The following is a 20,907-nucleotide window of genomic DNA, read 5'->3' on the forward strand; positions in this document are numbered from 1 at the left end:
GGGGCCACGGAAGTATCTGGAAAATTAAAGCCAAAGAATACCGCAACAGGGACATGAGGGAGGCAGCTTATCAGGATTTATTGAATTTTATGAAAAAGATTGACCCGCAAGCAACTAAGGACAGTGTTGTTAAAAAAATAAACAACTTACGGAGTTCATACAGAAAAGAGCTGAAAAAAATTAAATGTTCACAAAAATCGGGGATGGGAACTGAGGACGCGTACGTTCCGAAACTATGGTACTTCAACGAGCTGAACTTCCTACGAGATCAAGAGGAGGCAATGGAAGGTGTATCAAACCTTGATGGAAGTGATCAGGTACGCATACAATTAAATTATAATTATTATACTATTCAATAATTACTCATAGATCAATGTTTGCAATGTCTTGACGCAGGCACAGATGGTTTCTAACATATGACTTTATTTTCGTACTTTCTAATTAGTAAATTATTACATAACCTCAGATTTAAGATATGTTATTAGTCTTAATGCACGTATCTATCCTGCCACTCCACGGCTCCTTCGTCGTTGAAGTATTTCACGAATCTTTCCCTTACATCTTTCGCTTTATCACTTTTTGACCGATTAGATCCAGGTGCCAAACTTTTGTTCGGATCCATTCGAGGTCCTGCAGTAAATGTACCTGTTTCCAAATCTTCATTGTCCAACCAGTCAGAAGGGCTGTATTCTTTAGGTATTTTGTTGCGAAGGTAATTGTGTAAATAGCAGCAAGCAACAGTAACACTCTCTACCTTGTCTAAATTTATGAAGGAAATAGGTTTTTGTAAAACTCCGAATCTTTCTGCGAGTATACCAAACACACTTTCAACCACGCGTCGTCCTCTTGACAAGCGATAGTTATAAATTTTTCGCCTTTTGTCAGTGATTTTGCTGTTAAAAGGCTTCATAAGATCTTCACGAAGCGGGAAAGCATCGTCTGCGATGAACACATATGGAAGAGTGACTCCGTCAACAACGTCTTCTTTTGGCACATTAAGGCGTCCATTATTAAGAACTCTGTAAATGTCTATCATTTCAAAAACTCCACCATCAGATACGCGGCCATTGCATCCAAAGTTAAAGTAAAGTATTTCATAGTTCGCATTAACTAATGCCAGGAGTATCTGGCTATGAAAATTTTTGTAATTGTAGAAAAAAGACCCGCATCCTGGAGGTGGTGTTATTGCAATATGTTTGCCATCAATTGCCCCCAAACAATTTGGAAAGTTCCACTTCAGTTCAAACCCTTTGGCCACTATCCTCCATTCCTCTTCTGATTTTGGACACTGAAAAAATAGTGCATGATAAAAATAGCATAAGAAGTAAGCCAATATTAAATGATTTTGTGGAACTTAACATATATGTTGGGTTTCAGGAAGAACTGAGTATTGATGTGACATCTGAGCAGAATACATGTTCTCCGCCCACCACTCAGGTGTCGTCAGCCCAACGCTTTGCCCAGCAGGCTGATAACTTGAGCTTCTCTGAGTCAACACCATCTGGGCCTTCAGGAGCTGTAACTTCCAAGCCATTTAAGCGAGCTAAACCCCTAACGCCAACTGACCAACTTTTGGTTACTGTGGGCCAAAGATTAAAGGAGGTCAAGAAAGAAGACCAGTTTGATCTGTACGGAAAGCATGTTGCCCAAAAACTTCGTCTACTTATTCCTGAACAGCGAATCTTTGCACAGAAACTGATGAATGATGCTCTGTTTGAAGCAGAATTAGGATCACTCCATAGAAATGCTTCAATAAATACCGGTTTCCCTTTGGAATATGACCCTCCATCACATTCATCAGATCACAGTTTCCAGTCGCAAATATCCGTCCAACAACATCAAACTAATTCTAACTACCGATCAACATCTGAGGAGCAGCAATCTTTTTTTGATACATTATAGAACCAAGTTTATTACACCCATTTACAATAACTTTTTCTTATATTTTTTTATAATTTAAAATATTGGCCCTAAGTACTTAACATTACCAAGGACAGTAATACGGGTCAATTTATGTTTGAAGTGTTTGTAAACAGCTCTGCATTTGTATTTCCATCGGTTGTTCAATAGAAATTGACTTCAAATTGCGTACATTGAATTAAGAGTCAAGTAAAGTGAGTACCTATACACGAGTTGAACGTATAAATAGGCTAATAATTTGAAGACAACACGGGAGATAGAAAATTTTGTTCATATAGAAGTTATACTATGTATAGCGTAATAACTCATGTAATATATATATATATTACTTTAACAGGTGTGCCCACTTATTTTGCTTGACTCTCACAATCAGTTATTTTATTTATTTACCTTACAGAAGTCCTTTAGTGCTTTTGCTAATGCCAAGCAAGTCTCTGGTATAATTTGTCCCAAAGATTGAGGGGAAATTCTAGTAGTGAACTTCAAATCTTCCAGTGTCCTGCCTGTAGCCAAATATCGCAATGTTGCTGTTAACTTTTCGTGAGGCGTTATAGCTTGCCTCATAACAGTGTCTTGCTTGGCAATAAAAGGTGTAACCATTCTTAATAACTCCAGGTAAGTTGGTTCGTCCATTCTTAAATAGTTCTTCCAATCTTTCGGATAACACTGAAGTTCGGTTAATAAATTAACATGAGTAAACTTTTTCCTTTCAAGCCACGACTTCGCCCACATGCTTCTCTTGCGCTTTTTCCTTTTCGCTAGAACACACACTATCACTGCAATTGCCTCAATCTCTTCAATAGTTGACATGTCGAGCACAAAAGGTACACCTTCGAACAGAGCTACCGCGCGACTGGTTTGCGTGGGGGGTGAACACGACTCCGGCCAAACAATGAGGTCCGGCCTCAAGGCCCCTTGGCCTTGAGGCCGGGCCTCATTGGATTCCCATCCGGCCGTCCGGCCGACAATCCGCCTCAAGGCATCGCCACACACGTTCAGTTTGGCCTCAAGGCCCGGACTGTACAGTCCGGGCCTTGAGGCCGGGCCGGAACGTGTGTGGTGGGCCTAAGCATTCTCGAATCTGTAACGAATCTCAGCTAAGAGCGAATGATAATACGGTGACAGAGGTATGATATTCATGATTGTTGCGTTAGAATGTCATAAAATAATTAAGAAATTCAGATTTCATGTGAGAGCATTTGGGGCCAACTCCATTTCTTACGGCCTTTTTAAACGGTACATTAACCCGTACAAGTTAATGTCTAAATATATGAACGCGAAAATGAACACGAAAATGTCCCGTGTAACATTTGAATTCCACTTGACCTGCGTGAATGTATGAACGGAAAATAGAACCTCTTCTAATTTGATTCATGCATGTTCCGTTCCAGTCCGTAAAAATCATTCACGCAAACAAACATTAACTTGTACGTGTTAATGTATCGTATAATTAGGCCAATAAGCACTTTTTATTTCCTTATGTATACCCTTGTTTATACCCAACCCTTAATGTACCTCTCACTAGTGAGTGTTAAAATTTAAAACTTTCTCAACCAATTTCTACACAGAATACTTTCTGCTTTCGATTGCGAAGATATTAAGGCCCGTTGTTCCTGTGGTTGTCTCCAGTAATTCTGTGAAATATTTTGGCGATTGTTAAACTTTTCTCTCCAGACTGGCTTGTAGCCATCTAGCTATACTGGGAGGTAACGAGGTCTAATGTTGTTCAATTTCTCAATAGCTCATTTTCTACGAGTGACCTTGATAGAAAGGATGAATCTCCAAAGCAAGCATATTTTTGGATGAAAGAAAGCTATAATAATCTATACCATGCCATTTCCTGTTTACTTTTACAATGCTTGCATGTAATTTACAGGCATAATAGGGGTACATATTGAATTTCCATTTTGCACATATCTCTTTTTCCCTTAGTGTGCTTATTTTAATGGGCCTTAAAAGTAAAATAATAAGTGTTGAAGTTATTCTCTTACAAGCTTTAACATCACAATTGTGATAATTCGAACGAATGAGTGCGGGTTTTCTTCAAGATCTGCTCAGATTGGTAGGATGTAGCGCCTTATGACTACGGTGGGCGGAAATGGGTGAAAGTAGATAATTATCGTTTTTTGTGGAATAAATGCACATTAACGTATTTTGATCTAAAACATGAATAACATTCCCATCTGGAATATTATCCAGCTCAACAGTAGGGTAGTATCCTTCATCACAGAAAACGAAAGGCATTGATTGCGATTCGTTACCCACCATTAGTGTATTCATTATATACAAATTATTTGGTTTTAGAAATCGCAGTTCAGACGAATTGCAATGGTCAATTTTAACCTCATTCAAAAAAGGCCAGATTGGCTTCCATGAGATGCCACTCCACGTGACGTCACAATGACCAAGTTTCTATGCGGGTGGATAGGAGTTTTATTTCGTCTGAGATTACCATTGCATGCATGAGGCACAGACTTCAGGGAAACATCACTTAATAATCACCGTCATAATTATAACTGCCTATGGTGGGAAAGTTTACTTCGTTTGATAAGCTATTAATAATCCTTATTTAAGCCAAGCGCTATCTGCTAGCCGGGTACTCTGCTACCTCATACTTAGCCGTTGCGTTTTTCGCGCGCTTGAAAATTTTCACTTTTCATTTAATCGCGAAAAATGAATATCGTCATTAAAAAATCTAAAAGCGTGAAATGCGTACTCCTGGAGTATTAATCTTTCGATTTAGGCAATAAAAAATTATAGGAAACCACCCTATTCTGACACCACCAGAACTCCCCATCACTGCCGACTGTTTGTGAGGTGTGGCTCGCATCCCACTAACCTTCGAAAACTCAAATAACTATATTTTCCGGCTTTCCTCTCGAATTTCTCAAGAACCCTTTCAACAACCGGATCCCTTTTCCTTCTGCCCGCCTTTTTGTCTACCTTTTCCTCGGAGTGAAGCCTCTTTCCAATCCACATTGGACAACCACCTTCACTCCTTCTCCCCTCGCTTCTTGTTTGGTCGCGATAATGCTACGCCAGCTCCCGGCTCCCCTCAGCCCTCCCCTCAGCTCAGTACCAGCTCCCCTCTTAAGCCCTCATTTCACTTTCGCCGTAATCATCGCTTATGAATATTGGAGAGAGATTTATCGGAACGAACCCGGTTTAATGCGGTGCCCTTTCTAATGCGAAGTATTGGAGACAGAAGTCAAGCGTTAAGAAATTGACTATTCTTTTCGAGCATGTTCCGTAGGCGTTTAAGTCAGAAACAACTCTACTTTTGAGAATATTTTTCGTGGGCGTTTAATTCAGAAAAGGCTTCGTTTTCACCTCCCTTCATATTTCTACCTCTTATTACTCAAACGTTGAAATAAGGATGAATATACGTGATTTCTAGACTCCAAAACCGTAAGCTGGGCATCGTTTTTATCTCTACCTACATCGTTTGAAGTGATAGGGAGGGTAACGCTGCTACTGACTTCTCCACCTGTATCCATAATTAGTAATGTCTGTAATTAATAACCAATACATCATGTTCTTTATTTATAATTTGTTCGAAAGGACGAATTGCGGTGGAGACCTACGTTAACGCTATCTGCTGCATGATTTATCTTTCTCAAAACTATTGCAAGAGACCTTATCGTATTAATTTCAGATTTTTTTAGTCTGGTCGTCAAGTTTAAAAAGCTACGTTTTTTTAAGGTGATGTGACGGTATCAAGTTAACGCTTTTTAACCCAGAGCTGTTTCTGAGAGAAATCAAATTTCAAGATTTTTCATTTTGTAAACTTGAAAATTTTACACTCAATGATAATTATCCTCGCAGCTAAATATGTCGTCGTTAAAATTCACACTACAAAATAATATTTAGTTTAGATATCTCCAAAATAGAGCTGAAATTTAAAGCATTTTTGATGTTGATTGTAAGCAACTTTGAGTTATAAAGGGTTAGGAAAGTAAGGGTTTAGAATTGGGCGAAAAAGATTGCGGGGAACGAAGCGTTCATTCGTATGTTTCATGTTTACGTCCATCGGTTCAAATTTCTGGCGTGACCTCAGTTGTGGCGCTTCTTTCGTTCGTATCGCACACTCTCCGATCTTGTTTACCGCCCGAGATATTTTTATTATTATTATTTTCGCCCTCCCTCAGATCTCTCATCATGGATGTTGAGGATTCGACCCTTTCATCTCCCTCTCACTCCGCATCGCTTCATTTCTCGGATTCGACGAGAAAGGGGTCCTCCCAAGAGAAGATGCGATCACCCTCCTCCCCCCCTCCCGAAAATTTCTTCGTTTTCATCCCGTGGACGGATTTCGCAAATTATATTCGAACGAGAGTGGAAGGTTGGAATGGGTAAACGGGGAAGTGGTAGAAGGTGGGAGGGAGTCCCATTGAGGGATGAATGGTAGGTGGTATGGGGGGGAGGGTCTGTTGCTCATTTTTCACCCCCCCCCCCCTCTTTTTTTATAGAGAGGTCAGCGCCGTGTTTAGCCCATGCCACCCACAATCTTGAGATGGTCCGCTCAAGGCTTTGGCGTCGCTTTAATTTTGAACGTATCCAGTGAAAGGCGAAGCTAAGATATTTCTTCCCTAACAGTCTTCATTTTTTCTCATTTCCTTTTGCACCTGGATGACTTATCATCCGTTCCCATTGGCATTAAAACCTTCTTCCCTTTCTTCCTCTTTGGTTAGGCCTCGTCGACCGAATCCCATCGGCTTAGTGTGGAGGTTACGGTCGGCCCTTAGCCATAACTTCAAACCGCGAGTTGCTTAAGTGCTTTCGCGGTGGATGTTTGCGATTGCTGCATTGTTATCCATTATCAGCTGATGTAGTCACCAATTATGTCCTTCGCTTGGCGATGGATCATGACGTCAAGAATCCAGGCAGCATTAATATATTATTCGGCTAATTATAATCACCTCTATCACTTTGTAAGATGATCACAAAATAAGATATATTAATGCTAGCATGAGTTGTACGTTGAGATAAAGAAATTAAGGACATAAATGGATGTGAGAGTGGTTGGCAATGCATATCAGGTGCCAATGTTGATGGAAAGTGGAATGTACGTAAACCTTAAGTTTTTAAAGGCTGTATTTATGAATATAATTTGCCTAATTGGGATAAAATATGTTGATAAGTTCCGTGCAAAAACAAATATGTTTTTGGGAAACCTACATTTATCATTCACGGATTTTCAAGACGAAGGAATGTTAATTTTTTCAATTTGAATAGCAAAATTGTAATCATTTGAATAATGGGTGATGGTGTATAGAAATATCCATTTTATTAGAGCTGTAACTAATAACTTCTAAGTTAGTTTTTATTCAATCATATGTCTACTTTGGAGATATCGTGTTTTTCTCCAATTAACTGATAACTAAATTGTGAATAATAAGCTGATTGAGTATTAATTTTTTATCTGGTAACACCCAACCTTCTGGTGAAAACGTTTAAACGCACAATTCCTAGATTTTTATTGCTTATTGCGTTGAAAACTCTTTGTGATAGAAAAAGGAAGCAGACTGACTTATATTTACTAAAATTTCTACTTCAAACACCTATTGAAACAGCTCTTCTTAGGTAGAAATCGTAACGTCTCATTCAGCTGTTTACTCGTAGACTGTTCTTATGGATTTCAAAGCAATAATTTTTCTCTGAAGGTGAAATAAACCACCTGTGCATTGGTCACGAATGCAGTATTACACGGGGAAAGTATTAATAACTATTTATTAAAATTACAGGTAATGTATTTGTGTAATTTGATAAAACAGTCTAGCATTTTTCTACATTTCCATCGGAATGTATTCTGGTTTTTGTCCCTGAATGGAAAATATTAGAGAGGTTGGTTATGCATTTTAAGTGCCGGTGACGTTGGACCGTGAAGAAAACAAAAGGGCTATATAAAGAGGCCTTTTAAGAGGCTTATGTAAATGGTCATGAAATGTAGACACAAGTGTGGTGCCGCCCAGAAAAAATGTCATAATGTTTTAGAAAATGATAAAAACTTTCCTAATGTTTGGTACTTAAATCGCGCATGTTGCTGCTGTAACTATTTGAACGAATGCGGTGATGGTCTCTGTAGTACGTAAGCTGCCCTTTACTGATATCCTGGGGTGACATGGAGTGGGGGAATTGTTATCAAATTGTGTGTTTGCTTGAATACGACGGACAGGAAAGTCCGTTGAATCAATGATACATAGCATACCATATCCCTTGGCACAAATGGAATTAAACCCTCTTTCGAAAGAAAAGTCTTAAATGTTATGTATACATCTGTCATAGGTTCCAGTGTAACTTATTTTGATGATTATGTAGCGATGGCTGTGCACTTATGTTTGGGTTATTTCACGTCTAAGTTAGGTCTTTGCTTGCTTAGGTAATGCGTCGATGTTTGACAGAATTTGATCAGTAATGACGTTTATTCAGCGTTGCTTGGAAATAGTATCAATTCATGGGCGTACTCAAGATCAAAACAAGAGGGGGTGAAGCCTTGGTCGTTCAAGCTGATGCATAGAAAAGGTTAAGGAAACTAACATTTCTAGAAAATTATAACAGCACTTTATTAGTTTTCAAAATTGTTTGCCAAAAAAATCAAATATTTTTATTTTAATTACATGTTTTATACTGATTCCTCCTTCCTTGGATTAAGAGAAAATTTGTACAAAATTTTCGTTTTCGACCACATTTACTTTTGCTTCTAGGGCTGGAGGGGCAGCTGCCCCCTCCTGCCTCACCCTGGGTGCCCCTATGTAGTACCAATTCATACTTATCATCTCTCTCTTTTTGTAAAATAAGTACATATCCTTTAGAAAGAGCATTCTCCGCTTTCAACCCTTTTTCGTTTATTAATTTCTGGAAAACTAATTTCAAAATTTAAATCAAAATATAGAATATATATTTTAACTGTTTTTTACCACCTTTAATCCCTTTTTCTCCAGCTAGCTTTTCTTTAATTTGAGTTATTTATTATATTTTTGTACCATTAATGTTCGCAAGAATTTCAGGATACCCGAGAGATTTTTACACACGTATAACCAATGCTGTTTAAAGTATATATTTGGAGATAAAGTGCTTATGAGATATATGTGAGAGATAAGTGCGCCATGCAATGTCACTGGCAGGTTGAATCTGTTCTCACGACACGTAGCGATTACAGAGTGGGGGATGCCCGCATTCCACTTTGAATGGACAGTAGCAGAGGGTAGATGAAGAGCAGTTGGCATATTTTCCTTTTCATGTCCCCTCTTATAGACAGATCTTTTAGTTTCAACTTCAGCTACCCTCACTTTGGACTCCATTTCCCTCGTCACTTTCTTCAGCTTTTCCCACCCGTTCAAGTTTCTGCAGAGTGCGATAGTGCATTCAAGTGAAGCCAGCAGAAGCCTCTTTATCGAAACGTATGCCCTAATGATCCATCGAGTTTGAAGCTTATGTATCAAACGAATTGTCAAGTCCGTTGTAATCCGAAGCTGCCGAATCATACAGAGGAATACATACAAACATACAGGCGAATACATACAGAGGTATGTTAAAGATCTCAGCACATAATGGCTAACTATTGCCTTAGTCAAACAATGAAAAAATATATATTTATAGTATCCAGTTATCTCTGTTCGTATACGCATTGAAGAGGGATTTACTCACTATAGTTGCAGAATATTTTGAGCGAAAAATAATGAATCCCTTTCATTATTTCGATCTTAGATCCGTCTTCTAGGGCTAATCGCAGTGAAAAATCGAAGTCAACCCGTTTGCAGATGATTTGATTACGTCACCCACTCTTTCTCAGCGGGTAACCGAGTCTCAGAAACGCCTCGTCCCCGCTCTTGACTTGATTAAGTTCGTTGTTGCTTACACTCGTTGAGGCTGAAACTGAAGTGGCGTCACCAACTCATGAATAATGGACGGCATATTTTGTTCTTTCTTGCTAACTAAAGTATGAATGAATCGGCGAATAAAAGACTTTTTTCCATCATAACTTATTTATCATTTCCATCAACCGAAATCTTTTAACGATTCATCATTTGTTATGTTAGTGAACGACTTCATTGTAAATGTCGCCATTTCTTCAAAACCGTAGGAGGGCAATTAAACCGTCAGGAAAATCGGTAAGTGAATGATTCCATGCAAAAGCATGTAATGGTGACACGAAGAGAGTTAGTGGGTGGCGATTTATTGGGTGCACAGACGGCGGTCGTCTCGGCAGGACGGAGGGGAGAGACGTATCTCGTGTGGGGGTGGGGGGAATTCCGATTCGGAGGGGGGTGGGGCGGTGGAGAGGGGGAGGGAGGGGGCGTGGTAATATCCGCTGCGCATGACCACCTCCTCGCCCTCCCCGATTTGAATGTGGGAGAGTGGGGCGGGGAGCGAGTGAAAAGATTGGGCCGAAAGAACACCCACCCGCACGCCCAACCGCCCCCGTATCTCGTGGGAGGGAGAGGGAGGGGTGGTAGGCACGTGCACACAAGAAGAAGAAGGAGAAAAGAGGGCGCACGCATTAATCACGCGCCACGCCCCCTGCACACTGCCCAACAACAACACTCGAACACCCAAATTGAACTTACGTTGATAAAAAAGAACATAATATTTGAGTTTGGGTTCCGGTTGGTACAGCAAATTAGTGGTTATAATTGTAAAGATGTTTGTAATAAGTTCAATACTTTAAATCAAAATTATATTGTGCACCTAAATAATCAAAATCATTCATCCCACATGTTTTTAAGTCATATTGTGTCTATCGAAATTGTGTTTATGTGTATCTATTGTGTTTACGAATGAAATCAGGTCATTATCTATTGTAATTGTTTATCTTTGATAGGTCAAGACTTATTATGCAAAGCAGGAGTTGTACGAAACGTACTTGATTTTGTAGAGTATTCTCTTGATCAATACATTGAGCATTTATGTCCATGTGACCTGCACACGTTCAAGCGAAAAATCGAACTTATGTTCGCCTGCATGCATTGAGGTTTGGCCTCGTAATGCGATGTGTTGGAGGGACTGGGGTGTCGAGGGGGGGATGAGAAGTGAAAGGAGGGCCCCCTTAAGCTCTCCCCCCAAAGGGGGGTTAAACTCCCCCCCTCGAAAATCCTCGCGTCCTCCGCTCTCATCCTCCGCCAAATTCTCGCTCCGCGAGTTTCAATTACGCCACGCTCCTCCAAATCTCCTTCGATGCACACAAGGAAAGAAGGAAGGGTGGAGCGGCTCATTTGAATGCGGGCCGCACTGCCGCGCCGGGTGCCACCGCCTCTCAGGGGAGGATTGCATGACTTGTAGTGTAGCCTACTAACCTATGTAAAACTTAATGCATGTTTCTTATTTCAATTATTATTTCTAACAGCATATGGTAGTATAGTTTGTTATTATACGACGTTTTTTTGACGATGTGGTGTGCATGTGGGAGTCCAAATGCATGCCGCATGCTGCTGATTGATCACCCCCTGCCAAACACCCTAGAGGTGGCTCGCAGGGTATTATGTAGATGTAGATGTAGATTTGGGGAATGCACCCACCGCTCCCTCGGCCGTCTCTCACCCACTTCCACCCACCTGATCCACTGATATTTTGAGAGACTTTTGGGGAACGTGTGCGTGCGAATATAGCCAATGAAAGACAACATCGCCCCAACATGAAGGGAGCAATGGTGAAATTCTAATCATACACTCGAGGAATTATACAGTCAACCGATTTCGGCACTTGCATCTTTGAATTCGACAGCACGAAGCACATACTCGGTGAAAGAAAACGCTCCTGCAGACGAGTAATCACTTATACCGCATTGAATTAATCAATTGATCGGAATCAAACTGTTGGTTGACTTCAGTCAAAGGCCAACATCAATTCACTTAGACAATGAATTAATAACCGTGAAAATTTCTTAAAAACGACGCACGCACTGAGAATCAGGTTAAACTCAGTTACTTGAGGAGCAGAAAAATTAACTACGGAAGGAGCAAGGAAGAAATATTCAGTAGAATAGCACAGACGAAGATGGCATTCCACCAAAATATAAATCTACATGCAGCGGGAATAGACGTGAGGAAACTACCTTTCGAAACTCACATTTACTTCTTTACGTAGGCGAGGCAAGCATAATGATATCAGCGGATAGATAGAGGATGGAGGCTTTCGAAATGTGGAGCTGCAGAACAATCATGAAGATGAAACGGATCGATCGAGTGGATAATTAGAAAGTTCCAAGAACGATTGTAGAGAAGAGAAGCCTAGTTTAAACCCGGATATGAAGACGAAAAATCCTAATGGGCCATGTCTTGAGACATGATGGCCTGATGAAGACAATCGTGGAGGGACAAGGAGATGGCCAGAGCGAAAAAGGAATGCAACACATAAAATATACGGAGCAGGTAAAGAGGGATTTGAAAGAGAAGGAATATGTGGGTGTGAAAAGATTAGATGGTGGGAGATACAAGTGGAGATCTCGACTGTCGGGAGAATTGAGGGAGAGGTGGGTTAACGCAAGCGAAGGGACGCATTCCACATCCTGACTCAATGTGAAGTCCTCACTCCGCCTCAGCGGTTCGCATCTCAAACTCAAGTTGAATTTGAATTCTGAAGAGTTCGTATTTTAGAAACTAACCTTTTTTAACAATCTTGAGTTACCTTTATTTGTAATAAATTATAAAATAATGCATTTGCCTACCAATATTATTTCATTCATGGTATTCCGCGCTTGAAACACTAGCATTATTAGAGTATAATATCACTTGCGGAAGTAGTTTTTGTGGAGATATTGAACATTTTGAAAACGTGAGTATGTGACGGTGGATATCTTTGATCTGCGCGACTCAAAACGAGTTTTAGTCGGGATCAAGGCTTGAGTTGAGTCCTGAAATACGGCCCTCAGGATAGTCGACAAGAGATGACGATTACAACAGTGGTCCTTTATGGCGCGCATTGCAATGGATCGGATGCACACACCACCACCCCTCGCTGCCCCCCCCACCCTCTTCCCCTCCCCTCCCCTTGGAAGGGGTGCACGGGTGGCGAGAGCCCTCGAGCGGACGTGATTAAAGGCGATGCGAGTGAAGCCAGTGTCCCTTTGGGAGGAGGCGAGCGACGCTTGATCCGATGTGAAGACCGAATAGAGTATCATCTGAAGTCAGGACCACTCATTGGTACGGCTACCTGATTTTCTTCAATGCACATATTCTTCATTTCATTGTTCGGGAATCCAAATGTAGTGTCTCGCATTGTGGCTTTGGAAAGATGATCGCAATAGTAGGTTTGGGGGCACGGGTGCGTCGACAGTTAAAGTCATTAGCACCACGCGCAATCAAAATGCAACATGAGTGCATCATCTTGAATCCTGGTGGTCAATCATTAATCATAATTGGATTCAAGATAATCATATCAACATGAATCCAATTTTGGTTAATATTCTCAATTATTATGGTAAATTTCCCGGTAAAAAGAGTATCACGCCACCGTCAACGCCACGAGGGACAATTTAAGTAAGCCCATTTGAATGCGCTGCGGAAGACAGCAAATCTAGAAGCTGGCACAAGGAGACTGCTACATAGAGGAAGCCCAATTCCATGCCGTAAGAAGGTTGATTCCTGTCGCCACTTCGGTCGCATTTTAATCGGTTTTCAAAAATGTCCGCGGCTCGGTGATGTGTGCAATGCGATCCAATTTTGCCCAATATTTTGCAGAATAAGATTAGTCGTTGCGAGGAATACCTTTGAAAAACTTACTTATTAAGAGTCCGACTCGAGGGTCCTCTTTTGAAATATTCGTGGGCCGACTGAAGATTCCTCTTTGCTAATATTCATGTTTGCGAGTGTGTGCTGGGCGTCTTCTGCGCATGCGTCCGGAATTGAAACGGCAAATGCGCAATGAGGACTCGAGACGGTTGCGATGGATTCGCTTGTATTTCTTCGACAGCAACTGCTGTATTAGCGAGGTTTATTTCGATTGGAAATTTTATATCCTTCAAAGTCAATGTTCTCGACGTAGGAGTCGTGTCGGCATTTTGATAACTTCGATTGCTCAACCGTCAGCGTTGCGATTTGCGACTTAAGTGAACTAATTTAAAAGCGCGGCGGATGATACTACACCTGGAGGCAGAGTGTAGATGTAGAATCCCTTATTAGTTCAGTTCAAAAAGCTTTTATTCACGAGCAAAACAGATACATAGAATTTGAAATAACAACAACAATAACAAAAGATCGTGAAGCTGGTCTAGGCTTGCGCCTCATCAGCGTTACTGTGAATGAATCACTGGTACGGGAGTGGCATTGGCCCGGCATTTCCCCTAAGGAGGTGGGAAACCCGTGAAACCATATTCGAGGTTATTATTCTCATGCATGCGGATAGAGCAAAGTTTTCGTGAGGACCGTACTGAAAAGAAAATAAGACGGGAAGATGGATCAGAAGAAATGGAATGAGAGAGCGTGGGATGGTACGGAGGCGGTTGCGTTGATTACGATCACGGCCCATGCACGGAGAGAGTGAGAGAAAGAGATAAGCCGTGTCCCAACTCGTTAGCCATTGGGCATCATATATTTAGCCAGCCAGATTCTGGGCAGCCAACCACAAGGGAGCATGAATTGGGACATCCTTACGCAGGTGCTGCCATCTACTGGGCAGTAGGCCAATGCAAAACAAGAGATATTCGGAATGATTTGAACAAATGATGAAAAAAACCCACCCTAAATTGTTAAAATGTGATTTTGAGTATCAAATGTCGGAGAAGTGTATTTTATCACAATTTTAGTATCTTAGACAACCTTTTTGTTTTTGTAATAGTAAAGTAGGGGCATTCTTTCAAATTCGTTTTTTTAGTTCCGTATGGTTTTGTTAAAGAGGTTTTAGCTATGTTTGCGGCGAAATGTTGGCGTATATTCCTTTCAATTGGTTTGTAATATTTCAATAGACTCTCAACCAAGTACTTTTTCGAATTACTTATATTTTTGCAATTTAATTTCTAGGTTGTCTTATTAAGAACAAGTCTATTTATTCTATTGAAACGGTCACCGTCTGACTTGGGAATTATTTTCAAAATCTATTCAATGTATGGTTTACGTACATAAATCAGGTTTCGGTATCATCTTATAATCACTATAGATTTAAATTTTTGTTACTTATTCCGAATCCAATTTCGAGACTTTGTCCGAAAACATATTATAATAATTGTTTATTCTTACGGGTGTTAACCTAGTGTACAAAAACGTTTTACATAAATAAGAATTTAGACACAGTATTACATAATTAGATATATATTAGAAGCATATAAACATCAATAAGCATTATTTAACACGTTAAAAAAGTAAAGGGTAGCAAAAGATGACATGTGATCGGTATAAAAAGTTATAAAATAACATATACGTATATAAGAAACTTATAAACATTAATTAGCATTAAAATTGACGCCGCCTTCTCTTTAACTAATTTCTCCGTAATTCTTACACATCTATTAACGCAATTTCATTACTATAAACAAAATAAAAGTAAATAATTATTCAAACAAGTCTCAAAATATCAACACTACTTGCATACAAGTTGTATCCCATGCTGACAGCCATGATGCCCTTTCTCTGATTTCTTCCTGAAGACGCATTGCACGCTTTGAATCATGGGAAAAGTGGGGCGAAGGATGCACTCCTCGATGCCTAAATCTGGCGGCCGCGTTAGCTGCCTGAATTCCCTCCCTTATGCTGGCTAACGAGTTGGGACATCATTCCAAGATGGCGTCATGGCTAAATCCTGGAATTGGCATAGCCAAATGGCCAATTGGAACACGGCAATAGAGAGAGCGCTGCTTGAATGGGGCAGTGCGTCGTAATGGAGCCTGAGCAACTCACTTGGCCCACTCTGCGCGCCCCTTAGGGAGGATATGGGGAGGTGGATGGAGGCGGCGAGTGTCTGAGATTTGGGGGCGAGGGGAACCCCTCTCTTTCCCTCTCTCTCTCACCCACGAACGACATTCACGCACACTCGCACTCTCAGGGAAGCTGCTTCTTTTTCTTCTTCAACCTCTTCTTCCTGCTTCATTTTTCTCTTGCTCCGTGTGGCCTTGAACGAGGGGGCGGGGAGAGCAATTGAGTGTTGGAGGGGGGAATTCCTGCCTCCAGTAAGTGTAGAGGCGTGCAGAGCGGCTTTCTGGTGCCCGACCGCACCGAGGTTTGATGGAACAGGGGGAGGGGAGGCTTGAGGGGTGCGCGACTCCCTTCGGCGGATTTAATTACGGAGGAAAACCGTTACGAAGACGAAGGGAGGGGGGGGAGGGGGAGGGTTTCGAGACATTACGAGAGGAGCGAATTCTTTAGTGGTGTCGAGACTAGGGCCCGTATCCAGAAACCTCACTACTGCTAGATACGTCATCAGATGATGACGTAGCCGCTGTAGCGGCTGAGCACCGCTACGCTCACCGCTGCAAAAGTCTAGTGAGGTCCATGGCATGCTACTCGCCGCAAGTAATATGGCCGCCGGGTTTCGTCTGCTCATCGTCTCGCATTTATTATTAATAATTATTGATGTTTAAAGGGCTATAAGCTCATGATAATTATTTATTATTACTTAAAAAGATAGTAAGAATGCTTCAATAACCATCTTTTATCCTAATGAGTAAATATTTTACCTAATTTAACTACCAATAAATACTGTCAACAATACCGTGATGAAACCTCTTAGGATTCACCGTTTTATTTGCAATTAACTTCTAAACGGGCCCTGTCATGCCTTGAAAACCATTTATAATTAAATACATATAAATTAGGGACACAAGAATGTCTCGCCTTGATGCTTTTGAAATACTTTTTTACGAAAAATAACCATTGTATACGCAACTATGCTGAAACCTCGTCGACTTTGCCATTCTAATAGCTATTAACTTTGGTATATATATAAGTGCCCAAATAAAGTTGCAATCACCAGCTTTGTGTCTCTGATATCCAAAATTTGCGTAAAATACTCAAAGCGACAAAGTTTTCTTCCAGTCAGCTACGTCCATTCTCAGTTACTGCTAGTTTGAATAATTTCAGTTCCGAGCCATTGAAAACCATGGTCAATTACGTGAAAACTTACCTATAATGATTTATGCCGTCACAAAAATGATGAGTTAAAGTTTAAGGGAAGGGTCGATGGAAATGGCATATTGCTTCGCAGTCCGTTTACAATAGCACATGATATTCATCTCATAATGAATGTCACGTAAATCTTTGGACGTTGCAATACAATACATGTATCTATTATATTACCTCAAAGTTTAAAATATCCAACTATACCACTGCAATCGACAGTTGTACGAGTATATTTGTCAACCACAATGACGAATTGCGCAAGTGACACCAAGGATTATTTAGCAATAAATACCACCACAAGAATTACTGAGTTCACAAACTTGTATTTATTAACTTCTTAAAGCTCACTTTCAATTCAACAAATAAAATGATCACACTTTACAAGAACACTTGTCCAAAAAAAATTCTCACGAAGAAAATCAACATCAACACGACACGTACTGTTACTTCACAAATCTACCCAGACGGCACAGAACCCTCAGTATCTAATTCGTATGTACATAGTACCCATTGACTAAGGGGATACTATGCCGCTTCGTCGCTTTTCGTCAATGGATATTTTCCGTTCGCGGCCTGTCGACGAAGCGCGTACGCAGCATGTGAATGTCCGCTACTAAGCACATACGATTGGATACGAAGCGCGCAGGAACACGGCACTCAGGCTAATCTCAATCGATTAGGTCGAAATTAGATATATCGCAACTCGCACGATCGAAAAATGTATCGAACGCAACACAATCGATAGCTACCGACCGTAGCGAGAACCTTGATACGAATCATTATGAATTGTAAGTTCTCAATAGGTAAATAACACCATATCACGAATTCCAATTACCATGAAAGACTCACGACCGACAAAGTTTTTGTCGGTTGTGAGTTTTTCATGGTAATTAGAATTCATGATATAGTATTATTTACCCATTGAGAACTTACAAAACTTACTCGGCCGCTTAAATAACTCTGCGAAAAATGAGATTCTCACGGCTAATTCACGCACCACCAGCATCCAGCATTGTTACGTGGCTCGTACTTACTTGGAAACCTTGAGATGTTAATGAGAGTAAATTCTTATTAATTTTGACACAAAATAAGACATCACATAGCCCACGAGCATTAAAAAGCTTACCCTAAAGCCTGACGAAATAAGATTTTTAAATAAAAATTGCCGATGAAACAGGATTACTGACACATCTGCTATTAGTATGATCGAATTCATCAAAATGCAAGCAAAAATTAACGTCTCAGCTACTAAAACTTACCCATATCAGGCGCTAAAGTATTTGAAAAATTATTTGGTATGAGTAAAAGTCCCTAGGTCACTGCAGTAAATGTATCAACCTATTAAAAATATGAAAGTCCTGCCAAATCACCAGCATAAACACTTGTAAAATAAAACATGTTATCTCTTAGATCACACCTCCGATTTTATACTTACTTTGCATGAAGTCACCACCGCAAGAAATTTTAAAGAGGCAGGAAAGAAAATACCCACAGAAATACAATACATATATTATGTATTTTCTATTGTCAACCAAAATAATATTTCCAATTTTCTCTTCTATCCCACATCTAATTTAGCGAAACAATTACTCTTATTCTCTTTCGAATAGAAAATTATTTAAAAGAGGACTGGTCGATACATACAAACTATCGTCAATACTTTCTCCGATGAACGTCCACTATCACTGCACCAACTTGCACAAATCAAATCCACATCCACAAATATGTCACTTCTGCCACAATGTCTGTCTTCTTGGCGACAGGTAACAGTGAAGCAATGGTACCTTCCTCCAATCTGGGCACCTTCCATTCAGCAAGAATTTTCTCCTCGTCTTCTCGTCCAAGGCCACAGATTACTTTCTGATATCACAATGGTGCAATGTGAAGCTCACACACCTAAAATTAATAAATAATAAAATACCATGTAACTTATTAGGTCAAATCATTTCCAATTTTTGGTATTTCTGCATGAGAAATCAAATTACTAGGCTCGTAAATATAGTAAATATTTGTATGCCTGATATTTTTATTGTTTTAAACTATAGCATAAGATAATTTGAAATGATGAAAGCCGACGTGTAATACACCATAGGGCAAGCTAAGAAGCAATATTCGATCCTATAAACTTGGCAGCTTATTCCTAGTTTCTCCTTTAACCACACGTTTACCGAATGAATTAATACAAAAAAGACAACTAAAATGCAAGAATTTTCAAAAGAATTGCTGCTACAATATTTTGAATCACCATTTTTAGTACTGAATAGTTCGGGATGTTGATGCATCAACATCCCGAAGCCACTTCTGACTTAAAATTACATCCAAATAATTACAGCGAGAAAGAGTACATACCTCACAGTTTATCGTAGGGGTGAAATGTTTTCTTCTTATCGCCCAAATGCACTTCTTCTTCAACTCAGGATCTTTTGGAGAGCTAAAAACTTGAACCATATGTCCCGGAGTTTCCATTACATCCCGACAATACACACACGAAAGGCATTTCTAACAAAAATATCTCACAAACACGTTTCTGAAGCCCAGTGAATGAAATTAAAGAATAAGGGAAACTTCACCATTACCAGACACTCTATTCTTCACTAACTTAACCACAAAAATCCCTGAAATGTAGTAAGACGTGACGTAAACGACGCGATCTCCAACGGCTTGTGAAGGCATGTGATCTTTCTAGGAGGATATGGCACGACGGCACCAGATGGCACCACCCGCGAAAGAAAATAGTCCCTGACCGAATACAATTTTATCGATGAGATACAATTTTATCGATGCATATGAATTTGCCAGTCCTCTTGCATCTTTTTTCGTCATTAATGGAAATAAAGAAACAAAACCTTCTAAGTAACTTCCTAAGCGCGATTTTTGTATCTTGATTGTCCACCCTCGTATTTAGGTACGAAAACTTCCTGTGCCGTCTGGGTAATTAACACAAATTGCAAATAAAATTGTCCAGGAAATGTTCACACGAAGAAAATCGGGAGCGAATACACTAACTGTAACTTCACAAATCAAATTACTTATACATTGCGCTACGCGCTACGGAGTTTTCTTTTATATATGTTCCTCTAAGCTCCCAGCCAATCAGCTGTCTTCTTAGTGATTCGCGAACTGGGTTGGTTTATATACTATACTTTGATTTTCTTTCGAAGTTTCAGTCCATGCATTGCATTAGGTTAAGGTAAAGGGATATGGGAAGGATTGAGGGCAAATTTAGGAGTTTTATGTTTTGGTTTATTTGGAATGACGTAATCCCACAGATTCATAATTAGTTCATTATTGGTTTTGCCAAGTGAGTGTTGAAATTTTTCTATTGCAGATTTGAGGAAAATTAAAATAGGGGTAATTCGTAAGTCACGTCTAATTTGTCTATTGCTGATGAACCATGGGGCTCCAATTATTTTCCTGATGATTTTGTTTTCGCAAGTTTGTATGCGTTTTAGATGAGTGGCGGCAGCATGGAGCCATACGGGAGAGGCGTACGTTAGAAGTGGTTTTATTGATGAATTGTAGAGCAGAAGTTTGGTTTTTAGCGCCAGCGGTGAATTAGATTTCAGCAACGGGAGTAAGGCAGCGTATATTCCATTAGATTTTTTAATGCTTGAGTGAATATGGTTAGCCCAGGTGAGTCTTTTGTCAAGCAGAACGCCTAGATATTTAGCCGTGGTGCATTTTGGGATGCGTTTGTTTCCGTAGAAGACGTCGTGGCCATCGCCGGCTCTTGGTCTTCTGCTGAAGACGATGTGGTTGCATTTTTGCGCGTTGACGCTAAGCTTCCATTCTGATGCCCAGTCTTCATAGTCGTCCAGGTGGTCTTGTAGTATGTCAGCCGTTTTGTACGGATCGGATCCTTGGGCCAGTAGAGTGGTATCATCGGCGTATTGATACAAGCGGGTTTGAGGAAGGGAAGGGGTATCATTTACATAAAGGTTAA

The 20,907-nt window shown here is 40.2% G+C and overlaps 1 protein-coding gene across 1 annotated transcript; it reads left to right on the top strand.

The window, feature by feature from the left end:
• The first annotated feature begins 203 nt into the window (after positions 1–203).
• Positions 204–2,077, top strand: LOC124172769. Its single transcript, XM_046552259.1, has 2 exons — positions 204–317; positions 1,378–2,077. Exons 1-2 carry the CDS (start codon positions 204–206, stop codon positions 1,900–1,902), a joined length of 639 nt encoding a protein of 212 aa, XP_046408215.1. The 3' UTR covers positions 1,903–2,077.
• The last annotated feature ends 18,830 nt before the right edge of the window (positions 2,078–20,907 follow it).

This window comes from Ischnura elegans (assembly GCF_921293095.1).
Source record: "Ischnura elegans chromosome 13 unlocalized genomic scaffold, ioIscEleg1.1 SUPER_13_unloc_2, whole genome shotgun sequence".
Classification (NCBI taxonomy): Eukaryota; Metazoa; Arthropoda; class Insecta; order Odonata; family Coenagrionidae; genus Ischnura; species Ischnura elegans.